The sequence below is a fragment of the Bombina bombina genome, chromosome 4 (assembly GCF_027579735.1).
Source record: "Bombina bombina isolate aBomBom1 chromosome 4, aBomBom1.pri, whole genome shotgun sequence".
Classification (NCBI taxonomy): domain Eukaryota; kingdom Metazoa; phylum Chordata; class Amphibia; order Anura; family Bombinatoridae; genus Bombina; species Bombina bombina.
The window spans coordinates 400,880,214-400,903,739 of NC_069502.1; the positions used below are offsets into that span (position 1 = coordinate 400,880,214).

The 23,526-nt window shown below is 39.2% G+C and overlaps 1 protein-coding gene across 1 annotated transcript in view; it reads right to left on the reverse strand.

The window, feature by feature from the left end:
* MCF2L2 (MCF.2 cell line derived transforming sequence-like 2) overlaps window positions 1–23,526 on the reverse strand; it is a 1,253,992-nt gene that overhangs the window by 844,785 nt on the left and 385,681 nt on the right. Inside the window, 2 exon segments of the mRNA XM_053711855.1 lie at window positions 8,660–8,834; window positions 20,387–20,578. Of these exon segments, the coding sequence (XP_053567830.1) occupies window positions 8,660–8,834; window positions 20,387–20,578 (367 nt within the window).

Here is a 23,526-nt window from a genome sequence, read left to right on the forward strand (position 1 = left end):
GAAGCCAGTGTGCATCAAGTCTTATAACCGGCATATAGGTGGGGTTGATCTGGCAGATCAGCTGCTGCACCCCTACCTAATTATGCGAAAGACAAGGGCCTGGTACAAAAAGGTTGCAATTTACCTAATGCAGATTGCAACCCACAATGCTTTTTCATTGTTAAAAAAAAAAGCAAACCGGGGATGAAACAGACCTTTTTACAGTTTCAGCTCCAGATCATTTCGGGGATTTTGTACCATGATGCACATGCTCCCGGGGGGGGGGGGGGATGGGAGAGAGCAGAGTTGGGGCTACTCATTTTATTTTTAAAATCCCCCCTACTGCCGCAGAGACCACAAAAAAATGCAGAGTCTGTACCAAGAGGGGGCAGAGAAGGGACACCATATATCACTGTCCTGATTGCCCTGGACAGCCTGGACTCTGCATTGGGGAGTGGACTGCTTCTAGCAGTACCATACAATGGTCAATTTTTAAAAAAATAAATACATTTGCTGTTTTTTTGGTTATATTTACTGTTAGATATTTTTTGGTTGTTTTTTTACTTTTACTGTGCCAGATTTTTACATTTCACTACTTCTCCTAAAATTGGGGCTGCTTTTTTTTTTTTTTATACCAAAACCCCTGTCAAACCTATGCATGGGGGACATAGGTGTTCTCAGGGTGCTTTGCAGAAAACAACCTAATGAATTTTTTTGCAATAACTTACAACAGTCTCTCCTAAATCATAGTCAAAAAGCAGTGTGTGTGTGTGTAAAAATGAAAATGGAAAAATTACCACCATACACTTTCTCCAATTTTTTTGGCTAAAACGGTTGCTTCAAAGGCATCAAAGCACTCCATATACAATACCTTGGGGTGTCAACATTTCAAATATATACACATTCATGAAAAACAAATAAATTGGGGTATGTATAAAGACCCCCAAAAAAAACTATAGGTAAAGAAAATATGTTAAATGTGAAAAAAAAAATCACAAACCCATGTCAGACATTTGGCATTGCACCCCCCAAACAAGCCAACAAACCTATGCATATGGTGGTATCACTGTACTCAGGAGATGTTGTTGAACACATATTGGGGTCTTCTTTGGCAGTAACACATAACAGGAGCTGAGAATCCATGTCAAAAATACAATGTGTGTGAAAAATAACACAAAAAAATGAATGCCCAATAAATTGACGAAGACTGGTGGTTGAATTAGTGCATGGAAAGTGTTAAAATACCAGCATTTGAAATACCCTAGGGTGTCTACTTTTAAAAAATATATGGTTTGATAGGGGTAATTTACATTGGCCGGCTTCAGAAATGTCCTAAATAGGACATGGGTGCATGGAATGTGAAAATTCCAAGTTGAAAAACTGGAATGCGCCCCTTAAACATAAGGCCTTTTAGCCCCCAGAAAACCCACCACATCTATACATGGGTGGTATCACTGTACTCTGGAGATGTTGTTGAACACATATTGAGGTGTTTTTTAGAAGTAACACATAACAGGAAGTATGAATCCATGCCTAAAGTAAAATGTGTGTGAAAAATAACACAAAAAATTACTACCCAAAAGTTTGACAAAGACTGGAGGTTGAATTAATGCATGGAAAGTGTTAAAATACCAGCATTTGAAATATCTTAGGGTGTCTACTTTTAAAAAATATATTTGATGTGGGTAAATCTCATTGGCCGGCTTCAGAAATGTCCCAAATAGGACATGGGAGGATGATGACAGATGTGAAAATTCCAAGTTGAAAAACTGGAATGTGCCCCCTAAAAATAAGGCCTTTTAGCCCCCCAGAGAACCCGACACATCTATACATGGGTTGTTTCAATGTACTCAGGAGATGTTGTTGAACACATATTGAGGTGTTTTTTTGTCAGTAACACATAACAGGAACTGAGAATCCATGCCTAAAATACTATGGGGCCTATCTATCAAGCTCCGAACGGAGCTTGAAGGCCCGTGTTTCTGGCGAGTCTTCAGACTCGCCAGAAACACAAGTAATGGAGCAGCAATCTAAAGACCTCTGATGAGGTGGACAGGAATCGCGGGAAATCAAACCGATCGAGTACGATCGGATTGATTGACACCCCCTGCTGGTGGCCGATTGGCCGCGAGTCTGCAGGGGGCAACGTTGCACCAGCAGCTCACAAGAGCTACTGGTGCAATGCTGAATACGGAGAGCGTATTGTTCTCCGCATTCAGCGATGTCTGTCGGACCTGATCCACACTGTCGGATCAAGTCCGACAGACATATGATAAATAGGCTCCAAAGTGTGTCAAAAATAACACAAAAAAATGACTACCCAAAAGTTTGACAAAGACATTGTGGTTGAAAAAATAGAATGTGCCCCCTAAAAATAAGGCCTTTTAGCTCCCAAAGAACAACCCAACACACATATACATGGGTGCTATCACTGTACTCAGGAGATATACAGGGAGTGCAGAATTATTAGGCAAATGAGTATTTTGACCACATCATCCTCTTTATGCATGTTGTCTTACTCCAAGCTGTATAGGCTTGAAAGCCTACTACCAATTAAGCATATTAGGTGATGTGCATCTCTGTAATGAGAAGGGGTGTGGTCTAATGACATCAACACCCTATATCAGGTGTGCATAATTATTAGGCAACTTCCTTTCCTTTGGCAAAATGGGTCAAAAGAAGGACTTGACAGGCTCAGAAAAGTCAAAAATAGTGAGATATCTTGCAGAGGGTTGCAGCACTCTTAAAATTGCAAAGCTTCTGAAGCGTGATCATCGAACAATCAAGTGTTTAATTCAAAATAGTCAACAGGGTCGCAAGAAGCGTGTGGAAAAACCAAGGTGCAAAATAACTGCCCATGAACTGAGAAAAGTCAAGCGTGCAGCTGCCAAGATGCCACTTGCCACCAGTTTGGCCATATTTCAGAGCTGCAACATCACTGGAGTGCCCAAAAGCACAAGGTGTGCAATACTCAGAGACATGGCCAAGGTAAGAAAGGCTGAAAGACGACCACCACTGAACAAGACACACAAGCTGAAACGTCAAGACTGGACCAAGAAATATCTCAAGACTGATTTTTCTAAGGTTTTATGGACTGATGAAATGAGAGTGAGTCTTGATGGGCCAGATGGATGGGCCCGTGGCTGGATTGGTAAAGGGCAGAGAGCTCCAGTCCGACTCAGACACCAGCAAGGTGAAGGTGGAGTACTGGTTTGGGCTGGTATCATCAAAGATGAGCTTGTGGGGCCTTTTCGGGTTGAGGATGGAGTCAAGCTCAACTCCCAGTCCTACTGCCAGTTTCTGGAAGACACCTTCTTCAAGCAGTGGTACAGGAAGAAGTCTGCATCCTTCAAGAAAAACATGATTTTCATGCAGGACAATGCTCCATCACACGCGTCCAAGTACTCCACAGCGTGGCTGGCAAGAAAGGGTATAAAAGAAGAAAATCTAATGACATGGCCTCCTTGTTCACCTGATCTGAACCCCATTGAGAACCTGTGGTCCATCATCAAAGGTGAGATTTACAAGGAGGGAAAACAGTACACCTCTCTGAACAGTGTCTGGGAGGCTGTGGTTGCTGCTGCACGCAATGTTGATGGTGAACAGATCAAAACACTGACAGAATCCATGGATGGCAGGCTTTTGAGTGTCCTTGCAAAGAAAGGTGGCTATATTGGTCACTGATTTGTTTTTGTTTTGTTTTTGAATGTCAGAAATGTATATTTGTGAATGTTGAGATGTTATATTGGTTTCACTGGTAAAAATAAATAATTGAAATGGGTATATATTTGTTTTTTGTTAAGTTGCCTAATAATTATGCACAGTAATAGTCACCTGCACACACAGATATCCCCCTAAAATAGCTAAAACTAAAAACAAACTAAAAACTACTTCCAAAACTATTCAGCTTTGATATTATTGAGTTTTTTGGGTTCATTGAGAACATGGTTGTTGTTCAATAATAAAATTAATCCTCAAAAATACAACTTGCCTAATAATTCTGCACTCCCTGTAGTTGAACACATATTGAGGTGTTTTTTGTCAGTAACACTTAACAGGAACTGAGAATCCATGCCTAAAGTACAATGTGTGTGAAAAATAACACAAAAAAATGACTACTCAAAAGTTTGACAAAGACTGGCGGTTGAATTAGTGCATGGAAAGTGTTAAAATACCAGCATTTGAAATACCCTAGGGTGTCTACTTTTCAAAAATATATGGTTTGATGGGGTAAATTTCATAGGCCAGCTTCAGAAATGTCCCAAATAGGACATGGGTGCATGATGACAGATGTGAAAATTCCAAGTTGAAAAACTGGAATGCGTCCCCTAAAAATAAGGCCTTTTAGCCCCTCAGAGAACCCGACACACCTATACATGGGTGGTATCACTGTACTCATGAGATATAGTTGAACACATATTGAGGTTTTTTTAGCAGTAACACATAACAGGAACTGAGAATCCATGCCTAAAGTACAATGTGTGTGAAAAATAACACAATAAAAATGACTACCCAAAAGTTTAACAAACACTGGTGGTTGAATTAGTGCATGGAAAGTGTTAAAATACCAGCATTTCAAATACCCTAGTGTGTCTACTTTTCAAAAATATATGGTTTGATGGGGTAAATTTCATTGGCCAGCTTCAGAAATGTCCCAAATAGGATATGGGTGCATGATGACAGATGTGAAAATTCCAAGTTGAAAAACTTGAATGTGTCCCCTAAAAATAAGGCCTTTTAGCCCCCCAGAGAACCCGACAAACCTATACATGGGTGGTATCACTGTACTCAGGAGATATAGTTGAACACATATTGAGGTGTTTTTTGGCAGTAACACATAACAGGAACTGAAAATCCATGCCTAAAATACAATGTGTGTGAAAAATAACACAAAAAGAGGACTACCAAAATGTTTGACAAAGACTGGTGGTTGAATTAGTGCATGGAAAGTGTTAAAATACCAGCATTTTAAATTCCCTAGGGTGTCTACCTTTCAAAAGTCGATGGTTGATGGGAGTAAATTTCATTGTCCGGCTTCAGAAATGTCCCAAATAGGACATGGGTGCATGATGACAGATGTGAAAATTTCAAGTTGGAAAACTGGAATGCGCCCCCTAAAAATAAGGCCTTTTAGCCCCTAGAGAACCCAACACACCTATACATGGGTGGTATAACTGTACTCAGGAGATGTTGTTGAACACACATTGAGGTATTGTTTGGCAGTAACACATAACAGGAACTGAGAATCCATGCCTAAAATACGTGTGTGAAAAATAACACAAAAAAATGACTACCCAAACTTTGACAAAGACTGGTGGCTGAATTAATGCATGGAAAGTGTTAAAATACCATCATTTTAAATACCCTACGGTGTCTACTTTTCAAAAATATATGGTTTGATGGGGGTAAATTTCATTGGCCGGCTTCAGAAATCTCCCAAATAGGACACGAGTGCATGATGACAGATGTGAAAATTCCAAGTTGAAAAACTGGAATGCGTTCCCTAAAAATAAGGCCTTTTAGCCCCCCAGAGAACCCGACACACCTATACATGGGTGGTATCACTGTACTCAGGAGATATAGTTGAACACATATTGAGGTGTTTTTTGGCAGTAACACATAACAGGAACTGAGAATCCATGCCTAAAGTACAATGTGTGTGAAAAATAACACAAAAAAATGACTACCCAAAAGTTTAACAAAGACTGGTGGTTGAATTAGTGCATAGAAAGTGTTAAAATACCAGCATTTGAAATACCCTAGTGTGTCTACTTTTCAAAAATATATGGTTTGATGGGGTAAATTTCATTGGCCAGCTTCAGAAATGTCCCAAATAGGACATGGGTGCATGATGACAGATGTGAAAATTCCAAGTTGAAAAACTTGAATGTGTCCCCTAAAAATAAGGCCTTTTAGCCCCCCAGAGAACCCAACACACCTATACATGGGTGGTATCACTGTACTCAGGAGATATAGTTGAACACATATTGAGGTGTTTTTTGGCAGTAACACATAATAGGAACTGAAAATCCATGCCTAAAATACAATGTGTGTGAAAAATAACACAAAAGAGGACTACCAAAAAGTTTGACAAAGACTGGTGGTTGAATTAGTGCATGGAAAGTGTTAAAATACCAGCATTTTAAATTCCCTAGGGTGTCTACCTTTCAAAAGTCGATGGTTGATGGGGGTAAATTTCATTGTCCGGCTTCAGAAATGTCCCAGATAGGACATGGGTGCATGATGACAGATGTGAAAATTTCAAGTTGGAAAACTGGAATGCGCCCCCTAAAAATAAGGCCTTTTAGCCCCCAGAGAACCCAACACACCTATACATGGGTGGTAAAACTGTACTCAGGAGATGTTGTTGAACACACATTGAGGTATTGTTTGTCAGTAACACATAACAGGAACTGAGAATCCATGCCTAAAATACGTGTGTGAAAAATAACACAAAAAAAATGACTACCCTAACTTTGACAAAGACTGGTGGCTGAATTAATGCATGGAAAGTGTTAAAATACCATCATTTTAAATACCCTACGGTGTCTACTTTTCAAAAATATATGGTTTGATGGGGGTAAATTTCATTGGCCGGCTTCAGAAATCTCCCAAATAGGACACGAGTGCATGATGACAGATGTGAAAATTCCAAGTTGAAAAACTGGAATGCGTTCCCTAAAAATAAGGCCTTTTAGCCCCCAGAGAACCCGACACACCTATACATGGGTGGTATCACTGTACTCAGGAGATATAGTTGAACACATATTGAGGTGTTTTTTGGCAGTAACACATAACAGGAACTGAGAATCCATGCCTAAAGTACAATGTGTGTGAAAAATAACACAAAAAAATGACTACCCAAAAGTTTAACAAAGACTGGTGGTTGAATTAGTGCATAGAAAGTGTTAAAATACCAGCATTTGAAATACCCTAGTGTGTCTACTTTTCAAAAATATATGGTTTGATGGGGTAAATTTCATTGGCCAGCTTCAGAAATGTCCCAAATAGGACATGGGTGCATGATGACAGATGTGAAAATTCCAAGTTGAAAAACTTGAATGTGTCCCCTAAAAATAAGGCCTTTTAGCCCCCCAGAGAACCCGACACACCTATACATGGGTGGTATCACTGTACTCAGGAGATATAGTTGAACACATATTGAGGTGTTTTTTGGCAGTAACACATAACAGGAACTGAAAATCCATGCCTAAAATACAATGTGTGTGAAAAATAACACAAAAGAGGACTACCAAAAAGTTTGACAAAGACTGGTGGTTGAATTAGTGCATGGAAAGTGTTAAAATACCAGCATTTTAAATTCCCTAGGGTGTCTACCTTTCAAAAGTCGATGGTTGATGGGGGTAAATTTCATTGTCCGGCTTCAGAAATGTCCCAGATAGGACATGGGTGCATGATGACAGATGTGAAAATTTCAAGTTGGAAAACTGGAATGCGCCCCCTAAAAATAAGGCCTTTTAGCCCCCAGAGAACCCAACACACCTATACATGGGTGGTAAAACTGTACTCAGGAGATGTTGTTGAACACACATTGAGGTATTGTTTGTCAGTAACACATAACAGGAACTGAGAATCCATGCCTAAAATACGTGTGTGAAAAATAACACAAAAAAATGACTACCCTAACTTTGACAAAGACTGGTGGCTGAATTAATGCATGGAAAGTGTTAAAATACCATCATTTTAAATACCCTACGGTGTTTACTTTTCAAAAATATATGGTTTGATGGGGGTAAATTTCATTGGCCGGCTTCAGAAATCTCCCAAATAGGACACGAGTGCATGATGACAGATGTGAAAATTTCAAGCTGAAAATTGGAATGCGCCCCCGAAAATAAGGCCTTTTAGCCCCCAGAGAACCCAACACACCTATACATGGGTGGTATCACTGTACTCATGAGATATAGTTGAACACATATTGAGGTTTTTTTAGCAGTAACACAATGTGTGTGAAAAATAACACAAAAAGAGGACTACCAAAAAGTTTGACAAAGACTAGTGGTTGAATTAGTGCATGGAAAGTGTTAAAGTACCAGCATTTTAAATTCCCTAGGGTGTCTACCTTTCAAAAGTCGATGGTTGATGGGGGTAAATTTCATTGTCCGGCTTCAGAAATGTCCCAAATAGGACATGGGTGCATGATGACCGATGTGAAAATTTCAAGTTGGAAAACTGGAATGCGCCCCCTAAAAATAAGGCCTTTTAGCCCCCAGAGAACCCAACACACCTATACATGGGTGGTATAACTGTACTCAGGAGATGTTGTTGAACACACATTGAGGTATTGTTTGGCAGTAACACATAACAGGAACTGAGAATCCATGCCTAAAATACGTGTGTGAAAAATAACACAAAAAAATGACTACCCAAACTTTGACAAAGACTGGTGGCTGAATTAATGCATGGAAAGTGTTAAAATACCATCATTTTAAATACCCTACGGTGTCTACTTTTCAAAAATATATGGTTTGATGGGGGTAAATTTCATTTTCAATGTTTATAGTAAATTATAAGATTTTATGAAAATAATGGTATCTTTAGAAATTCCATTTAATGGCCAGAAAAACGGTATATAATATGTGTAGCGGGTTAGGGCACAGGGAGCGATAAATAGCTCTCCACTCGTAAGCTAGTCCAATGCAAACAGCATAAACCTTACCTAATGAAGTTGGCCGTGTGGTCTTTGGAGATCTTTTTGGAGAGGATTCTGGGTGAGGTGCCACAGGTTGGACAGGCCTTGTTTGTTTTGCAGCAAGCTTCTTTAAACTCGCTTGTCTTTTATCAAACATTTCTTGAACATTGGCCAACTTCTGTAGCACTTTTTGTAAGCTTGACTATAATAAAAAAAAAAAAATTAAAAAAAAAAGTTTTGTTTTGGAAAATACATTTGAATAATATAGTATAAAAATAAAAAATAATAAATGCATTAATGGAAATAAAACTGTAAAAATAATTAATATGAAATCAATAATATCAATTAAAGGGACACTAAATTCAAAGTTAAATTTTCATGGTTCAGATACAGCATGCAATTAAAAAAAGTACTTTTATTTGATTTGTTCTCTTGGTATCCTTTGCTGAAGACCATGCATGTCTCTTTTGCAAATTGGAACTTAGCTGTCTGAATCATAACAGTTACATTTCAATTTTTAGATTCCCTTTTAAGGTCATGTGAAACGTAGAAACATTGATTTTGACAAAAGATAATCCTAAAAGTGTAATTGTCACTAGTTTATAGGACAGCCTTATGCTTATCCCAGGCATTCTTGAAGTCCCCCACAGTGTTTGTCATTACCACCTCTAATAGAAGTTTATTCCATGGGGTAGATTTATCATAGTGCGAGCAGACATGATATGATATGTCCGCTGCACATTGATAAATGCCAAAAGCGTACGTTGTTGGCATTTGTCATTGCACCAACAGTTTTTGTGAACTGCTAGTGCAATGCCGCCCCCTGCAGATTCGCGGCCAGTCGGCTGATAGCAAAGGGTGTCAATCAACCCGATCGTATTCAATCGGGTTAATTTCTGTCCACGGCCTCAGAGCAGGCGGACAAGTTATGAAGCAGCCCGGGGGAACAGGGGCCAATTTATTAAGCTCCGTATGGATGCCCGGGGCATCCATACGGAGCTTAATAAATCGGCCCCTATGAATTAACCATACTTTCTGTGAGGAAGAGCTTCTGCAAATTACTTCTAAACATACTACCCTTCAGCTTGAGATCATGCTCACAGGTTCAGCTTTACGTAGTTCCTTAATATACTTGTAAATTACTTTCATATCGACTCTTTCCCTTCTCTCTTCTACGCTATGCATATCTAGGCCATTGAGCCTTTCCTGGTAAGTTTTATTTTTTAGACCATATAGTATTTCAGTAGCCCTCCGTTGAACAGATTACAGTTTGTTTATATCATTCTGGAGATATGGCCTCCATAACTGCACACAATACTCAAGATGAAGCCTGTGATCTGTAAAGGGGCATAAGAACCTTAATATTTCTCCTGCAAATACCTCTACCAATAAAACTAAGCATTCTATTGGCATAACTCGCTGCAATACTACATTCTTTACTAAATTTGAAATCATCTGAAATAATAATTCCTGTCATTGAGTCTATAATTAATGTTTGGATTTTTCATTGTTAAACTGTAAATACCATTCATTTGTGCAATCCTCCAATTTTTTTATAGCATCTCTCAGTTCAACTCTATTATTCCTAGTTTTCACTTTCTTTCCTTCTCTGTTCTTTTTAAATAGCTTGTATCCAGGTATGACTGTCCCAGTGATGAGAATCACTGTACAATGATTCTGTTATAGCCACTATATCCAAGTCATTATTTAAAGGAACACAATACTCATATGCTAAATCACTTGAAACTGATGCCGTATAACTGCAAAAAGCTGACAGGAAAATATCACCTGCACATCTCTATGTAAAAAAGGAAGATATTTTACCTCACAATCCCCTCAGCTCAGCAGAGTAAGTTCTGTGTAAAAAGTTATACTCAGCTGCTCCCAGCTGCAGGTAAAAAAAATAATGAAGAAATGAACAGCAGCCAATCAGCATCAGCAGTGCTGAGGTCATGAACTCTTACTGTGAACTCATGAGATTTGACTTAACTCTCTTGAGATTTCATAGTAAGCTTCCTTTACCTGATTGGTGAATAATAGGAGAGTTCACGAGGCTCATCCTTTTAGCTGTCCCAGGACAGACACACTAAAATGCTGCTTAGAAATCCTTTACAATTGGAGGTGGCTACTGAGGAACTTTTGAGGTAAAATATCTTTCTTTTTTACATAGAGATGTTCAGGAGATATTTTCTAGTCAGCTTTTTACAGCTATGCTGCATCACTTTCAAGTGTTTAAACATTTGGGTATTATGGCCCTTTAAGTGAGTTCAGGTAATTTATTTCCTAAACTTTAAGCCTTTATGTTGATGGCATGAAAAACATTTTTACTAGAATTTATAGAACTGTAACTTGAACTAAAACAGTTTTGGCATGCTGTGGGGGGCTGGTGGATATACTAATTCTACCCCCCCCCTTTAACTAGTTTAGTTTAAATTACTTTTTAAAACTCTTCTCCCAGATACTCTGTTCTTTTAGCATTCAAATGCAAGCCATTTCTCTTAAAGGGACAGTAAAGGTATAATAAGACATTCATGATTTAGACAGAGCATACAATTTTAAACAGCTTTTCATTTTACTTCTGGGGGTCAAATTATTATTGGCCGAATTGGGCCAATTCACCCTGTTTCCACATGAGCCTTCAGGCTTGCCAGAAACAGGAGTTAAGAAGCAGCGTTCTATAGATCGTTGCTCCTTAACTTATACGCCACCTCTGAGGCGGCATACAGCAATCCGCCCAATCCTATACGATCGGGCTCATTGACACCCCCTGCTAGCGGCTGATTCTGCAGAGGGCGGTATTGCACAAGCAGTTCACTAGAACTGCTTGTGCAATGCTGAATATGGACAGCGTATGCATTCAGCGATGTCTGGCCGACATGATACGCTACAGCGTATCATGTCCTCCAGACTTTAATAAATTGACTCCCTAGTATTTAATTTGCTTCCTTCTCTTGTTATTCATTGCTGAAAGGTTTAACTAGGTAAGCTCATGAGCAGCAGAGAACCTAGGTTCTAGCTACTGATTGGTGGATGCATATATATATATATATAAATATATATACCGATTGTCATTGGGTCACCCATATGTTCAGTTAGAAACCAGTATTGCATTGCTGTTCCTTCAACAAATAATACCAAGAGAATGAAGCAAATTTGATAATAAAAATAAACTGGAAAGTTGTTTAAAATTGTATGTTCTACCTAAATTATGAAAGAAAAATTTGGGGTTTCATGTCCCTTTAAATAACCTAGTATCTAAACAAACTGAGCTATAATACCCAATGTTAGCAATATTTTAGATAGAGTTTAATTCATCAGTTGTAATGAAGATATGCTTTAACTTACTTTTTAATGAAGCACTGAAATTCAAATATCTCCTGCTCTGGCCGCCATTTTTTGGGGAGCTAACGGTTTGAACTGCTCTCCGATCAGTGCTGTAGCCACACAAAAGCAATTGTGTGAGTGCCGTATGGCTAGTGCTCCAATTGGAGAGCAGTTCAAACCTTTAGCTCACAAAAACAATTATTTTTGAAGTGGGAGGCTAGAGCACAGGGTATTTGAATTTCAGTGCTTCATTAAAAAGTAAGTTAAAGCGTATCTTCATTACAACTGATGAATTAAATGCCATGTAAAATATTGATAACATTCCAGATCTGTTTATACAAAGAGGAAAGTTTACCAACACTTTATATAGTGTACACATTTTATATACATATGACAGATTGACATAACATTGTCTAACATTCTCCATGAAAAGCATTAGGAGAGTTTACATAATATAAAGCTACTGGAAACCCAGGCAATAACTAGGTTTTATAATGGATTAAAGCAGCCTCAGATTTAAACTACCCCATGGGAAACTGTGCAAAATCCTTCTTATTGGTCTTCTAATGGATTAGAAAAGACACTAATGAAAACAAAAACAGAATTTATACTTACTGATAAATTTCTTTCTTTCGGTATAATGAGAGTCCGTAGGTGTCCATAACATGTGGGATATATTTCCTGCCAATAGGAGGAGGTGAAGAACCCTCACAAGAGCTTTAATCCCCCACCTCCTCTCCCCACTACGTATAGCCAGAGGAGAGAGACAGAAATGGTAGGAAAGACAGAAAGCAGGGTTAAGAGGTGCAAATAAGAACTGTTGCCCATATAGCAAAATCTGGGCGGATTCTGTGGACTCCCATCATTCCAAAAGAAACAAATTTATCGGAAAGTATAAATTTTGTTTTCTTTCGTAAGATGATGAGAGCCCATAGGTGTCCATAACATGTGGAATACAATATCCAAACTGAGAGTCCATGTTAAAGACGGGTGGGACAAAATGATTTACGTTCTTATTTACCAGACACTGCAGCCAAAACCAGCTTCAGAAGAAGCATAAATATCAAAATGGTAAACTTGAGAAAAGGTATGGATGAAGACCAAGTTGCCGCTTTGCAAATCTGTTTCAAGCAGGTGTCATTTTTTAAGGCCTAAGTAATATATACAGACCTAGAAGTATGAGCAGTTACTCTTTTTGGAGGTGGTTTTCCCGCATCCAAGTAAGCTTTACAAATAGTCTGCTTTAGCCATGATGCCAAGGCCACCACTGTAGCCTTTTGACCCTGACGCCTGAAAAGTGGAGAAACAAGGTAGAAGTCTGACCAAAATCTAGCCTGAAGATAACATTTTAAGGCTCTGACTACATCCAAATGGTGTAGTAGGCGTTACTTTGAATAAGAAGAATTTGGGCACAGTGATGGAACAACAATTTCCTGATTAAAATTTTCTGAAGACACTACTGAAGAAAATCATATTTTGACTCTGGAGGACTGCTTTATCCTGATGAAAAACCAGGAAGGGGTGATCAGAAGACAGAGCTGATAATTCAGAAACTCTTCCAGTGGAAGAAATGGCTAGAAGAAAGAGAACCTTCCATGACAATAACTTTAGGTATTTAGTATGCTTAGGTTCTGTCAGGGTTTTTTCCTGCCTTGTTTGCCATGTGCTGCAGGCAGCCATTTTACTCACCTCTCTTGCTGCTTTGGTGGATTCTGGGAGATGATGCTCACTTCCTGCACTTCCTTTTATGGCCAGACTGGTTTACATCATCCATGTGAGTCAGGATGTAGGCTCAGAATTGTGATGTCATCACTTATTATTTAAAGGGCCTTTGTTCAGTATGCTTTGCCCTTGCGTTGTCTCAGACCTGTTTGTGAGAGCTCCTGTGTATTACCTGGCTGTCTGACGTCCCTCCTGGTGCCTGATCCCTGGCTTGTTCCTGACTCTGCTGTTCTCCGAGTTCCTGATTCCGGCTCGTCTGACTACACGCTTTGGCTCCTGACTCGGCTTGACTGACTACCAGCTCTGGTTTTGATTACTGGCTTGTTATTTGACTTGTGGACTTTTTATTATTTTTTGCTATTAATAAAGGTGTGATTATTTTTGCACTTCTCGTCTCAGTCTGATTCCTGGCACCCTGACAGGTTCAAAGGGGGGATCTTGCAGAACAGAAAGAACCAGATTTAAATTCCAAAGGGGGAGAAATGGGAATAATAAAAGGGCGAATTCTAACCAAGGCTTGCACAAAAGTTTGAACATCAGGCAACTTAGCCAGCTTCTTGTGAGACAAAACAGATAATGTAGAAACCTGACCCTTTAAAGAAATAGCCGATAAACCCTTATCTTGAAGGAACTAAAAAATTCTAAGGATTCTAAAAGATTTTCAAGAGAAACCTCTAAAAGAACCCCAAAGAAAGTAAGCTTTCCAAATATTATAATAGATATTCTGTGTGACAGGCTTTCTGGGTTGCAGAAGAGTAGAGATAACAGAATCTGAGAAACCTCTGTTTTTGAGAACTAGGCTTCAACCTCCACGCTGTCAAATTCAGAGATTTGAGATCTGGATAATACAAGGGTCCTTGAGACAGCAGATCTTTCTATAGGCGTAGATCCCATGGAGGAAGAGATGACATCTGAATTAGTTCTGCATACCAAGTTCTGCAGGGCCACACAGGAGCTATGAGAATTTACAGAATCTGATTCCTGTTTGAGTCTGGCAATGACTCTTGAGACTTAGGTAGTTTCCTTTCCAATTGTTTACTCTGGGAATGTGAATAGCTGATAAGGTGCAGCAGTTTTCCTCTGATCAAGACAGAATTAGAGATACCTCTCGCATAGCTAAGGGACTTTGAGTCCCTCTTTGATGATTGATGTACAAAATGGCAGTGACGTGGTCTGATGGGAACTAAATTAATCTCTCCTGCTTGAAAAAGGATTGAAGGGCCTGAAGAATTACACAAAGATCTAGGATGTTGTAAGGCAACCTCGCCTCCTGAGTGGACCATACTCCCTGCGCCCTCCAGGTATCCCAAACAGCGCCTCAACCCATCAGACTTGCCTCCGTAGAAACCAAGGTTGAAAAAAAGTCACTCCAATGGTCAAATAGGGACTTTCCCTCCACCATGAGAGAGATAGTCTGGCTGAAGAACAAAGCTCTATCTGCTGTTTCAGATGGAAACAATCATTCAACCACTGTTGAAGCATGGACAATTGGAGAGGATGAAGATAAAAATGAGCAAAAGGTACTGTGTCTGACGCTGCTATCATAAGACCCACTACTTCCATACATTTTGCTACTGATGGCCATCTGTAGGGAAGTATAGGCAGTCTGAAGTTTAGTTCTGTGAGTATCTGTGAGAAACAAGCACATTTGAACAGAGTCTCATATAACTCCCAGAAAAAACACCCTTGTGGCTGGTGATAAAAAACTTTTAGGGATATGGATTTCCCATCTATGTTCCTGAAGGAAAGATACCATTTTGTGGGTATTAGCAGTAGCCACAAAAAGAGATGGAGCTTGGACCAAAATATCATCTAAATAAGGGGCAATGGAGATTCCCTGTGCTCTGATTACTGCCAAGAGAGCCCCTAATATCTGTGTGAAGATGCTTTGGGCTGTGGCCAAACCGAAGGGGAGGGCCACAAATTGGTAATGTTTGTTGAGAAATGCAAATCTTAGAAACTGTGTAGATAAGCATCTTTTAAATCTATGGTTGTCATAAATAGAACTTCCTAAACTAGAGACAAAAAGGTACGGACCATTTCCATTTTGAAATTAGGTACAAAAAGTTGTTCAGAGTCTTTAGGTCCAGAATAGAATGGAAGGTGCCCTCCTTCTTTAGGACGATGAAGAAGTTGGAATAGAAACCCTGTACCTGTTTAGAGTTTGGAACCGGTTGGATCACTACCATGTCCTCTTTGTCTTGAACTCATTGAACAAAGGCAGCCGCCTCTACCAGATCCTTTGGAGCGTGAGACAGATTAAACTGTTTCCAGGGAAGTGTGGTGCTAAAGTCTATGCGATAACCCTGGAATTTGATATTGAGAAATCTGCCCCCTACTAGAAGATCTTCGGGACAGGGGCCGTCCCTTCATGCAGATTTCTTATTGGAAATTGGCTGTTTGGTCTGTATGTTGCTAGACCAAGAAGATCCTGGTTTCAATGAAGGATTGGAGGAATTTATAACTCTAGTTGGAATGGTCTTTTGATCTCTAGGGGAGCCAAATGAATGAAATGATTGGCTTGTTTGTACTTCCCCTTAGATTTCTTGTCTTAGGGTAGAAAAGTCAGCTGCAGGTTTCTTTGATTGTTTCCCCTTGTTCCAAGACTGATTGGGTTTCCAAAAATACTTGGATTGTTCCTGCTTGGAAGAAGAAGGGGAAGGCTTTCCTCTGAAGTTACGAAAGGAACGAAAATTACTCTTACGTCCTTTAGGCCTATTCTTCTTATCTTGAGGTAGAAAAGACCCTTTTCCACCCGTAATATCAGAGATCATTTCTGCCAAACCGGGTCCCAACAAGCTTTTGCCCTTGTAAGGAATTGCCAGAAACTTGACTTTAGAGGAAACGTCCGCAGACCAGGATTTCAACCATAACGCCCTCCGGGCTAGGACAGCGAAACTAGAAGTTTTAGCTTCTAGTCTAACAACCTGTAAAATGGCATCTGCAATAAAGGAATTGGCCAACTTAAGAGCTTTAATCCTATCTTGAATTTCATCCAAGGCAGTCTCTACTTGAAGAGAATCAGACAAGGCTTCGAACCAATAAGATGCCGCACTAGACACAGTGGCAATACACACCGCAGGCTGCCATTGGAGACCTTGATGAACATAAATCTTTTTCAAATAAGCCTCCAGCTTCTTATCCATCTGATCCTTAAAAGAGCAGCTATCCTCAATAGGAAAAATGGTTCTCTTAGCCAGAGTGGAAATGGCCCCTTCAACTTTGGGTACAGTATACCAAGGGTCTTTAATGGAGTCCTTGACAGGAAACATTTTCTTAAAAATGGGAGATGGGGAAAAAGACATCCCTGGTTTCTCCCATTCCTGTAAGATAATCTCCCTAGCATGGTCCAGCACAGGAAAAACCTCAGAAGTGGAAGGTTCATCAAAGAAACTATTAACGACAGGGATATTGGAGTCATCTAAAGCAGCGAAAAACCTCCTTTAACAATACACAAAGGTGTTCAAGCTTAAATCTGAAGGATACCACCTCAGTCTCAGAAGAAGGAATTATACTGTCCAAATCTGAGATTTCACCCTCAGAAAGTCCTGATGTATCTTCCTTATCTGACTTATGAGAAAGGGCAACTTGGGAAGCAGAACTGAGGACAGGTACCTTACTTTCTGAATTTCTAAATTCCTCTTGCGTTTTCCCTGTAATCTGGTAATGGCAGCTAATGCAGCAGATAGCGCAGAAGATATCTGGGCAGCAATTTCTGCTTTTAAATAAACTCCACTAGGAGTTATAGAGGAACCGCAGGGCACTGCATGTGACACCATTGAGGCTTGGGATGTAGCAGGAGAAAGCTGAGGTATTATTTTAACAGCATCATCCTGAGAGACATTAGGCTAAAAAATGTTGACTTTATTTTGCAAGGTTTTCTTGACACATGAAGAACAAAATTGGATAGGAGCTGCAATTTGTGCATCTAAACATAATAAGCATGAATTCATGAGAGCAGGCTCTTGCTCCATATCAGACATGTTGTGAAACAGTAAATAAACTTGTACAGATAAGTTTCAAAGATTTTAATATTCAATTAAAATAAGCCAAGGAAAAAATACACTTTAAATTTTATCCCAAATTAGGATTTAACCCCAGCTAAAATTATGTGAGAAAAGTTAAGAAAAAACATTTAATAAACATCAAACATCAAATAAACATCAAATAAACTTCTAAAATACCCCTCAGGAAACCCCACACCTCAATTACTGAGGTGCCTTACCGCTACCAATTAAGACCAGAAATGGAGAAAAACAACTTTTTCCTCAGAAACGTTATGAAGTAAAGCTGGTCACGTGACCGCAACTGCCGAGCTCAAATTACTGCTGCAACACAGAGAGGCACCACCTCCTGGTACACTGAGTACCAGAAATATCCGTTTTTTCAAACCTGACAGTTTAAAATGTTTCATTGTTTTATTTTAAAGCAAAGGGGAAATGAATAAACTGCTGAAATAGAAAATTTAGCCTTACTTTCAGTTTAAACTTGTTGTATTGTTTTATCACGTAAATATGTGTCAGATAATGAAGCCTAATAAAATCATTTTACCCTTTCTTTTTAAAAGCTTGATGCCCCGTGTTTCCCCATGGTCTAAAGCCCACTGCTCCATAACCTGTCCGCCTGCTCTGAGGCGGCGGACAGAAATCAACCCGATAAAATATGATCGGGTTGATTGACACCCCCTGCTAGCAGAACAAGAACTGCTGGTGCAATTATAAAAGCCGAGAGCATATGCTGTTGGCATTTATCGATGTGCAGCGGACATAATCCGCTATATCGGATGATGTCTGCTCGTACAATCATAAATATGCCGCTAAATGTTAGTCTCACACATGCTACAGTGCCTGCTTCATGCCCCAGTGTAACCCATACAACAGGATTATCTATGTCCCATTAAAAAAGCAGTGTCTTTTCATTTGTTAAGTGCATGGTCTCCCCAACTGGAAGAAAAAGAACTTACCTACTCCGCTGTCCGGCATGTAGACAGTTACAAGGTATGAGAAGACACAGTTCTTCACAAAGACCTTTGAAAAAGAAAGAACAGAGCAGCCAACTCTGGCTTTCCAAACTAGGGCAGCAATTGCTAGGAAAACACAGTAAGTACCTATTACAAGTTCCTAACTGCTTTAAAGCCACCACTACCCGACTCCAAGGAATTACGTGAAATACGGCTATACCCAAAACTTGCTTGTAGATTAAATCAAAAAAATTCTTTAGACACCTAAACTTCACCTCCTCCATGCACCGAAGGCAAAGAGAATGACTGGGGTTGTGGGAAAGGGAGTGATATTTAGCAGTTTAACTGTGGTGCTCTTTGCCTCCTCCTACAGGTCAGAAGAGATATTCCCAACAGTAATTACTCAAGCCGTGGACTCACCATATCTTAGAAAAGAAATAAATATATAAATTAATATGATATATAAAGTTTAGCAATGAATCATAATTTCCCAACTATCTTTTAGGTTCATTGTAGGAGTCCTAAAAGAGAGGTCCACTAGTGAAGTGCTTAAAGTGTGTGTGCACAGGTCCTGAGCAAGCCTACATTGAGTCTGGTGATGTCACCTTCTTTCAAGCACATAGTTCTGTAGTGTCTGCGAGCGCTACAGCATGCAGAAGCAGTTATTTGACCAACAGCATTATTCATGCTCACTGCTACCTTGCATGCTTGCCTCAGTGATATTAAAGGACCAGTCAACACAGTAGATTTGCATAAGCAACAAATGCACTTAGTCTGAACTTCAAATGAATAGTAGATTCTATTTTTTTCTGACAATTTTAAAAGTTATGTCTATTTCCACTCCTCCTGTAGCAAGTGACAGCCATCAGCCAATCACAAATGCATACACGTACCATGTGACAGCCATCAGCCAATCACAAATGCATATACGCTTATTCTGTGAATTCTTGCACATGCTCAGTAGGAGCTGGTGACTCAAAAAGTTTAAATATAAAAAGACTGTGCACTTTTTTTAATGGAAGTAAATTGGAAAGTTGTTAAAAATGGCATGCTCTATCTGAATAATGAAAGCCAGACAGATAGCTCAGCATGCTAAGGCACTGTGGCTGAGCTGTGTAGCAACCCAAGGGTTGCAGGTTCGATCCCCGGCGAGGTCCTAAGCCTTTCATCCTTCCAAGGTCGATAAAATGAGCAGCGCCTTGAGACCCTTACGGGTGATTAGCTGCGCTTTACAAGTACCCAATACATTCATACAAAGTTTAATTTTGACTTGAGTGTCCCTCTAACAGTGCATGATCCCAAGAGCATGCTGATCCAAATAATACATTCAAATGTGTCATTATAATATAGGTGCTAACTGGAGGAATGAATAATAAGGAGACTAGATTTTTTGGAATGGAGTTCATTGCAGCTGTCTGGACAGACCAATAAAAATGCTATGATAGACATAAATTGCATATATACTTTTAAAAAGGGATACAATTTTTTGGGGTTACAAATACTATACTCATTAAGAGTGGATTTTATCACCCACATTCCTAATCTTTTATATAATTTTAAACTGTGGGCATGTTAGGTGCACAATGTAAATATAAATAAAGTGAATAATATTTTTTTGCAGCATTTGAGGTTGGTTCAACTTGTGCTCTCCATTTGACGATATGCAACAAGATGTTACTGACTGTTTTATTAACATTTCCAAGCAGATAACATTGATTTGCAACAAAACTGTGCAAGTGTCTCCTCACCTTTATTTCTTCAGAGAGAATGGAATCATACTTGTTGTAGAAATCTATCGGATTGGAAAGCTCATATCCTTTTGAGCTTCCAATAAACTTATCAATGTCCTGCAGAGCTGATTCTGCCCCATCCTGTGACTGGCACTTGTCCACAGCTTGAGAAGCTAATAAGTAGATCCCGTCTTCACACCACTTGTTAGCCTTTAAAAAAACGTGATTTAATATTAATGGCGAAATTAATACAGGTTATAGAATCTGGGGACCCTAATGGAGATAGATATCAAGTTCACAAGTTTTGTTGAGGGTCCATTTTAGATGCTAATAAAATAGAAATAAGATATTGCACAATATAAGGATATTCCCTCAAAAATATATAGCAATCAAATACAAACAAACAAAACACAACAAATGGTCAATTTGATGCCTAGATGCAAAGCCTAAGATGCAGTATTGTCTAATACAACATAATTACGTTTTGGCACTGATCAAAGCCTGTCTGTGTTTAATAATATTGAAGTGTTCCCGGAAAAGGATGAATATTATGTGTCTGAACTTGCATTATTTGAAGTACATTGTGAATGCTGTCACATTTAAAGGGAAAGGATTACAAACAATAAGCACACAGTAGCCCTATCTTATCTATAGAGAGCACATAAGAGATAAATAGACAGAGATAGATTGATAGTAAATGGGGCAATTTTTTTGGTGTATTGTTTGTAGTACCCATGGAAATGGAAATCGATTTCTTGACAAACTATGTGAAATTGATGCCCTATGTTAAGCAACATCCTTAATTGTAGGAATGTAGTACATGGTTTACATAGGCCTAGATTTGGAGTTTGGCGTTAGCCGTGAAAACCAGCGTTAGAGGCTCCTAACGCTGGTTTTAGGCTACCGCCGGTATTTGGAGTCACTCAAAATAGGGTCTAACGCTCACTTTTCAGCCGCGACTTTTCCATACCGCAGATCCCCTTACGTCAATTGCGTATCCTATCTTTTCAATGGGATTTTTATAACTCCGGTATTTAGAGTCGTTTCTGAAGTGAGCGTTAGACATCTAACGACAAAACTCCAGCCGCAGGAAAAAAGTCAGTAGTTAAGAGCTTTCTGGGCTAACGCTGGTTTCTAAAGCTCTTAACTACTGTACTCTAAAGTACACTAACACCCATAAACTACCTATGTACCCCTAAACCGAGGTCCCCCCACATCGCCGACACTTGAATACATTTTTTTAACCCCTAATCTGCCGACCGCCACCTACGTTATCCTTATGTACCCCTAATCTGCTCCCCCTAACACCGCCGACCCCTGTATTATATTTATTAACCCCTAATCTGCCCCCCTCAACGTCGCCTCCATCTGCCTACACTTATTAACCCCTAATCTGCCGACCGCAAAGCGCCGCCACCTACGTTATCCTTATGTACCCCTAATCTGCTGCCCCTAACACCGCCGACCCCTATATTATATTTATTAACCCCTAATCTGCCGCCCTTTGAGAAAGCCGTTAGGGCGAAACATGTTAGGGACGTTAGGGAATTGGTGAGGAGTCCTGGAGCTCCTGTATTTTTTAGATGAGCCTTAGAATGCTATAGTATCAAACCTGCTCTAAGTTTATTTATATATTAGCCTTTGGTGGTTATTATTCTGGTTAGAATTTTACTAAGTTGGTTCTTTACATGTTCGATAATTACTTAAGAGACGATGCGCAAAACATACTAAATCTGTATATCTAGTTTTGGGGCAGAACTGTGAGAGCCACTCGACACAGATACAATTTTACCGGTAAACTGGGAACCAAATATTTGATAAACAATATGGGCATATAACCTAAAGATTACCGGTTAAATTACATCCACTCCATCGGCTATATACCGGGTGGTGTGGTTAGCAGTAACCCCAATTGAACCGGTATAACCGGTAGTGCATGACTGGGCTGAAATTAAACAGCTTTTGTGCTTCGAGTGAGCTACACCTAAAACTCTTTACATAATCAGAGAACAGCTCTGTTACCCATTGGCAACAACTGCCACACTACAGTTACAAATTTACATGCAAAATGTGTCTTTATCAGTGATTTAAATTGTAACACAGCATACTCAAAACGAAAAGACAGAACCGTACATGAGTAACAATAGTGTGTATGTTATTTATTAATGAGGATTAACACAGCCTGAAAAATAAGATATAAAAAGTGCACATTTATCTCTTTTATCCAATTGATAATAACGGCTACATTATAAATATAGGTTTATAAGCTGCTGATATGTGGACTATTAACCTATTATTAAATCTGACATTTTGAATGCATTGGGTTAAAACTGCTGACTACAGTACCATTAACTTCGTTAACAAGATTCAAGGTAATCTTATCATCCCATGTCAGCATAAAAAGCGTACTATCCACCAGCAAACAGTATTAAGGTAACACAATAGAAATAGAGCTGTATTAACCACAGGTTTAATTGAAACACACAGTAACAGTTGTGTATGACCAAGTAATGTCTTATTAAGATTAATATTATTTAAGACTATTTCAGAATATTTAATTCTGTTAGGTCCATTACACGGATATAAACACACAACCTTTACAGGACCTCTTGTTATAAGTGTGCATCAGGTTCATTAACTTGCTGCAATAATACTTTAGAAGGTTTCCAGTATAAACCAGAACCCACCTGGCTAGAATCTACTTATACAGAACAGGCCGACCACTGAGTCTTTAGAATCTAAGTGTGTTTTTAAATTTTATTTCCAGTGTTTTATATTAAGTTTGACTCAATAAAAGTTATGTTTTAACGTGGAACACGCAAACTCACTAGACCATCAGTAACTCTATTTTGCCTAAAGGAACTAGGTCTTTCATACTATCTAGAACTATACCCTATATTAACCCCCAAGAGTGCTATACATGTAGTCTGTCGAGTTAGAGCCTACCTCTACCTAGTTTCACATGTTGAATACTACACAGCACCTTCAGCAGTCCATATCTGTATAGGGGAATTATCCCCATATATATTAAGGACAAATTGGGGCCAAATAGGGAATTAGAGATATTTAAGCCACTATAGGCTAAGTAGTGCCGTTGATACCCCCTCTCTCTAACTATATTTATTAACCCCTAATCTGCCCCCCACAACGTCGCCTCC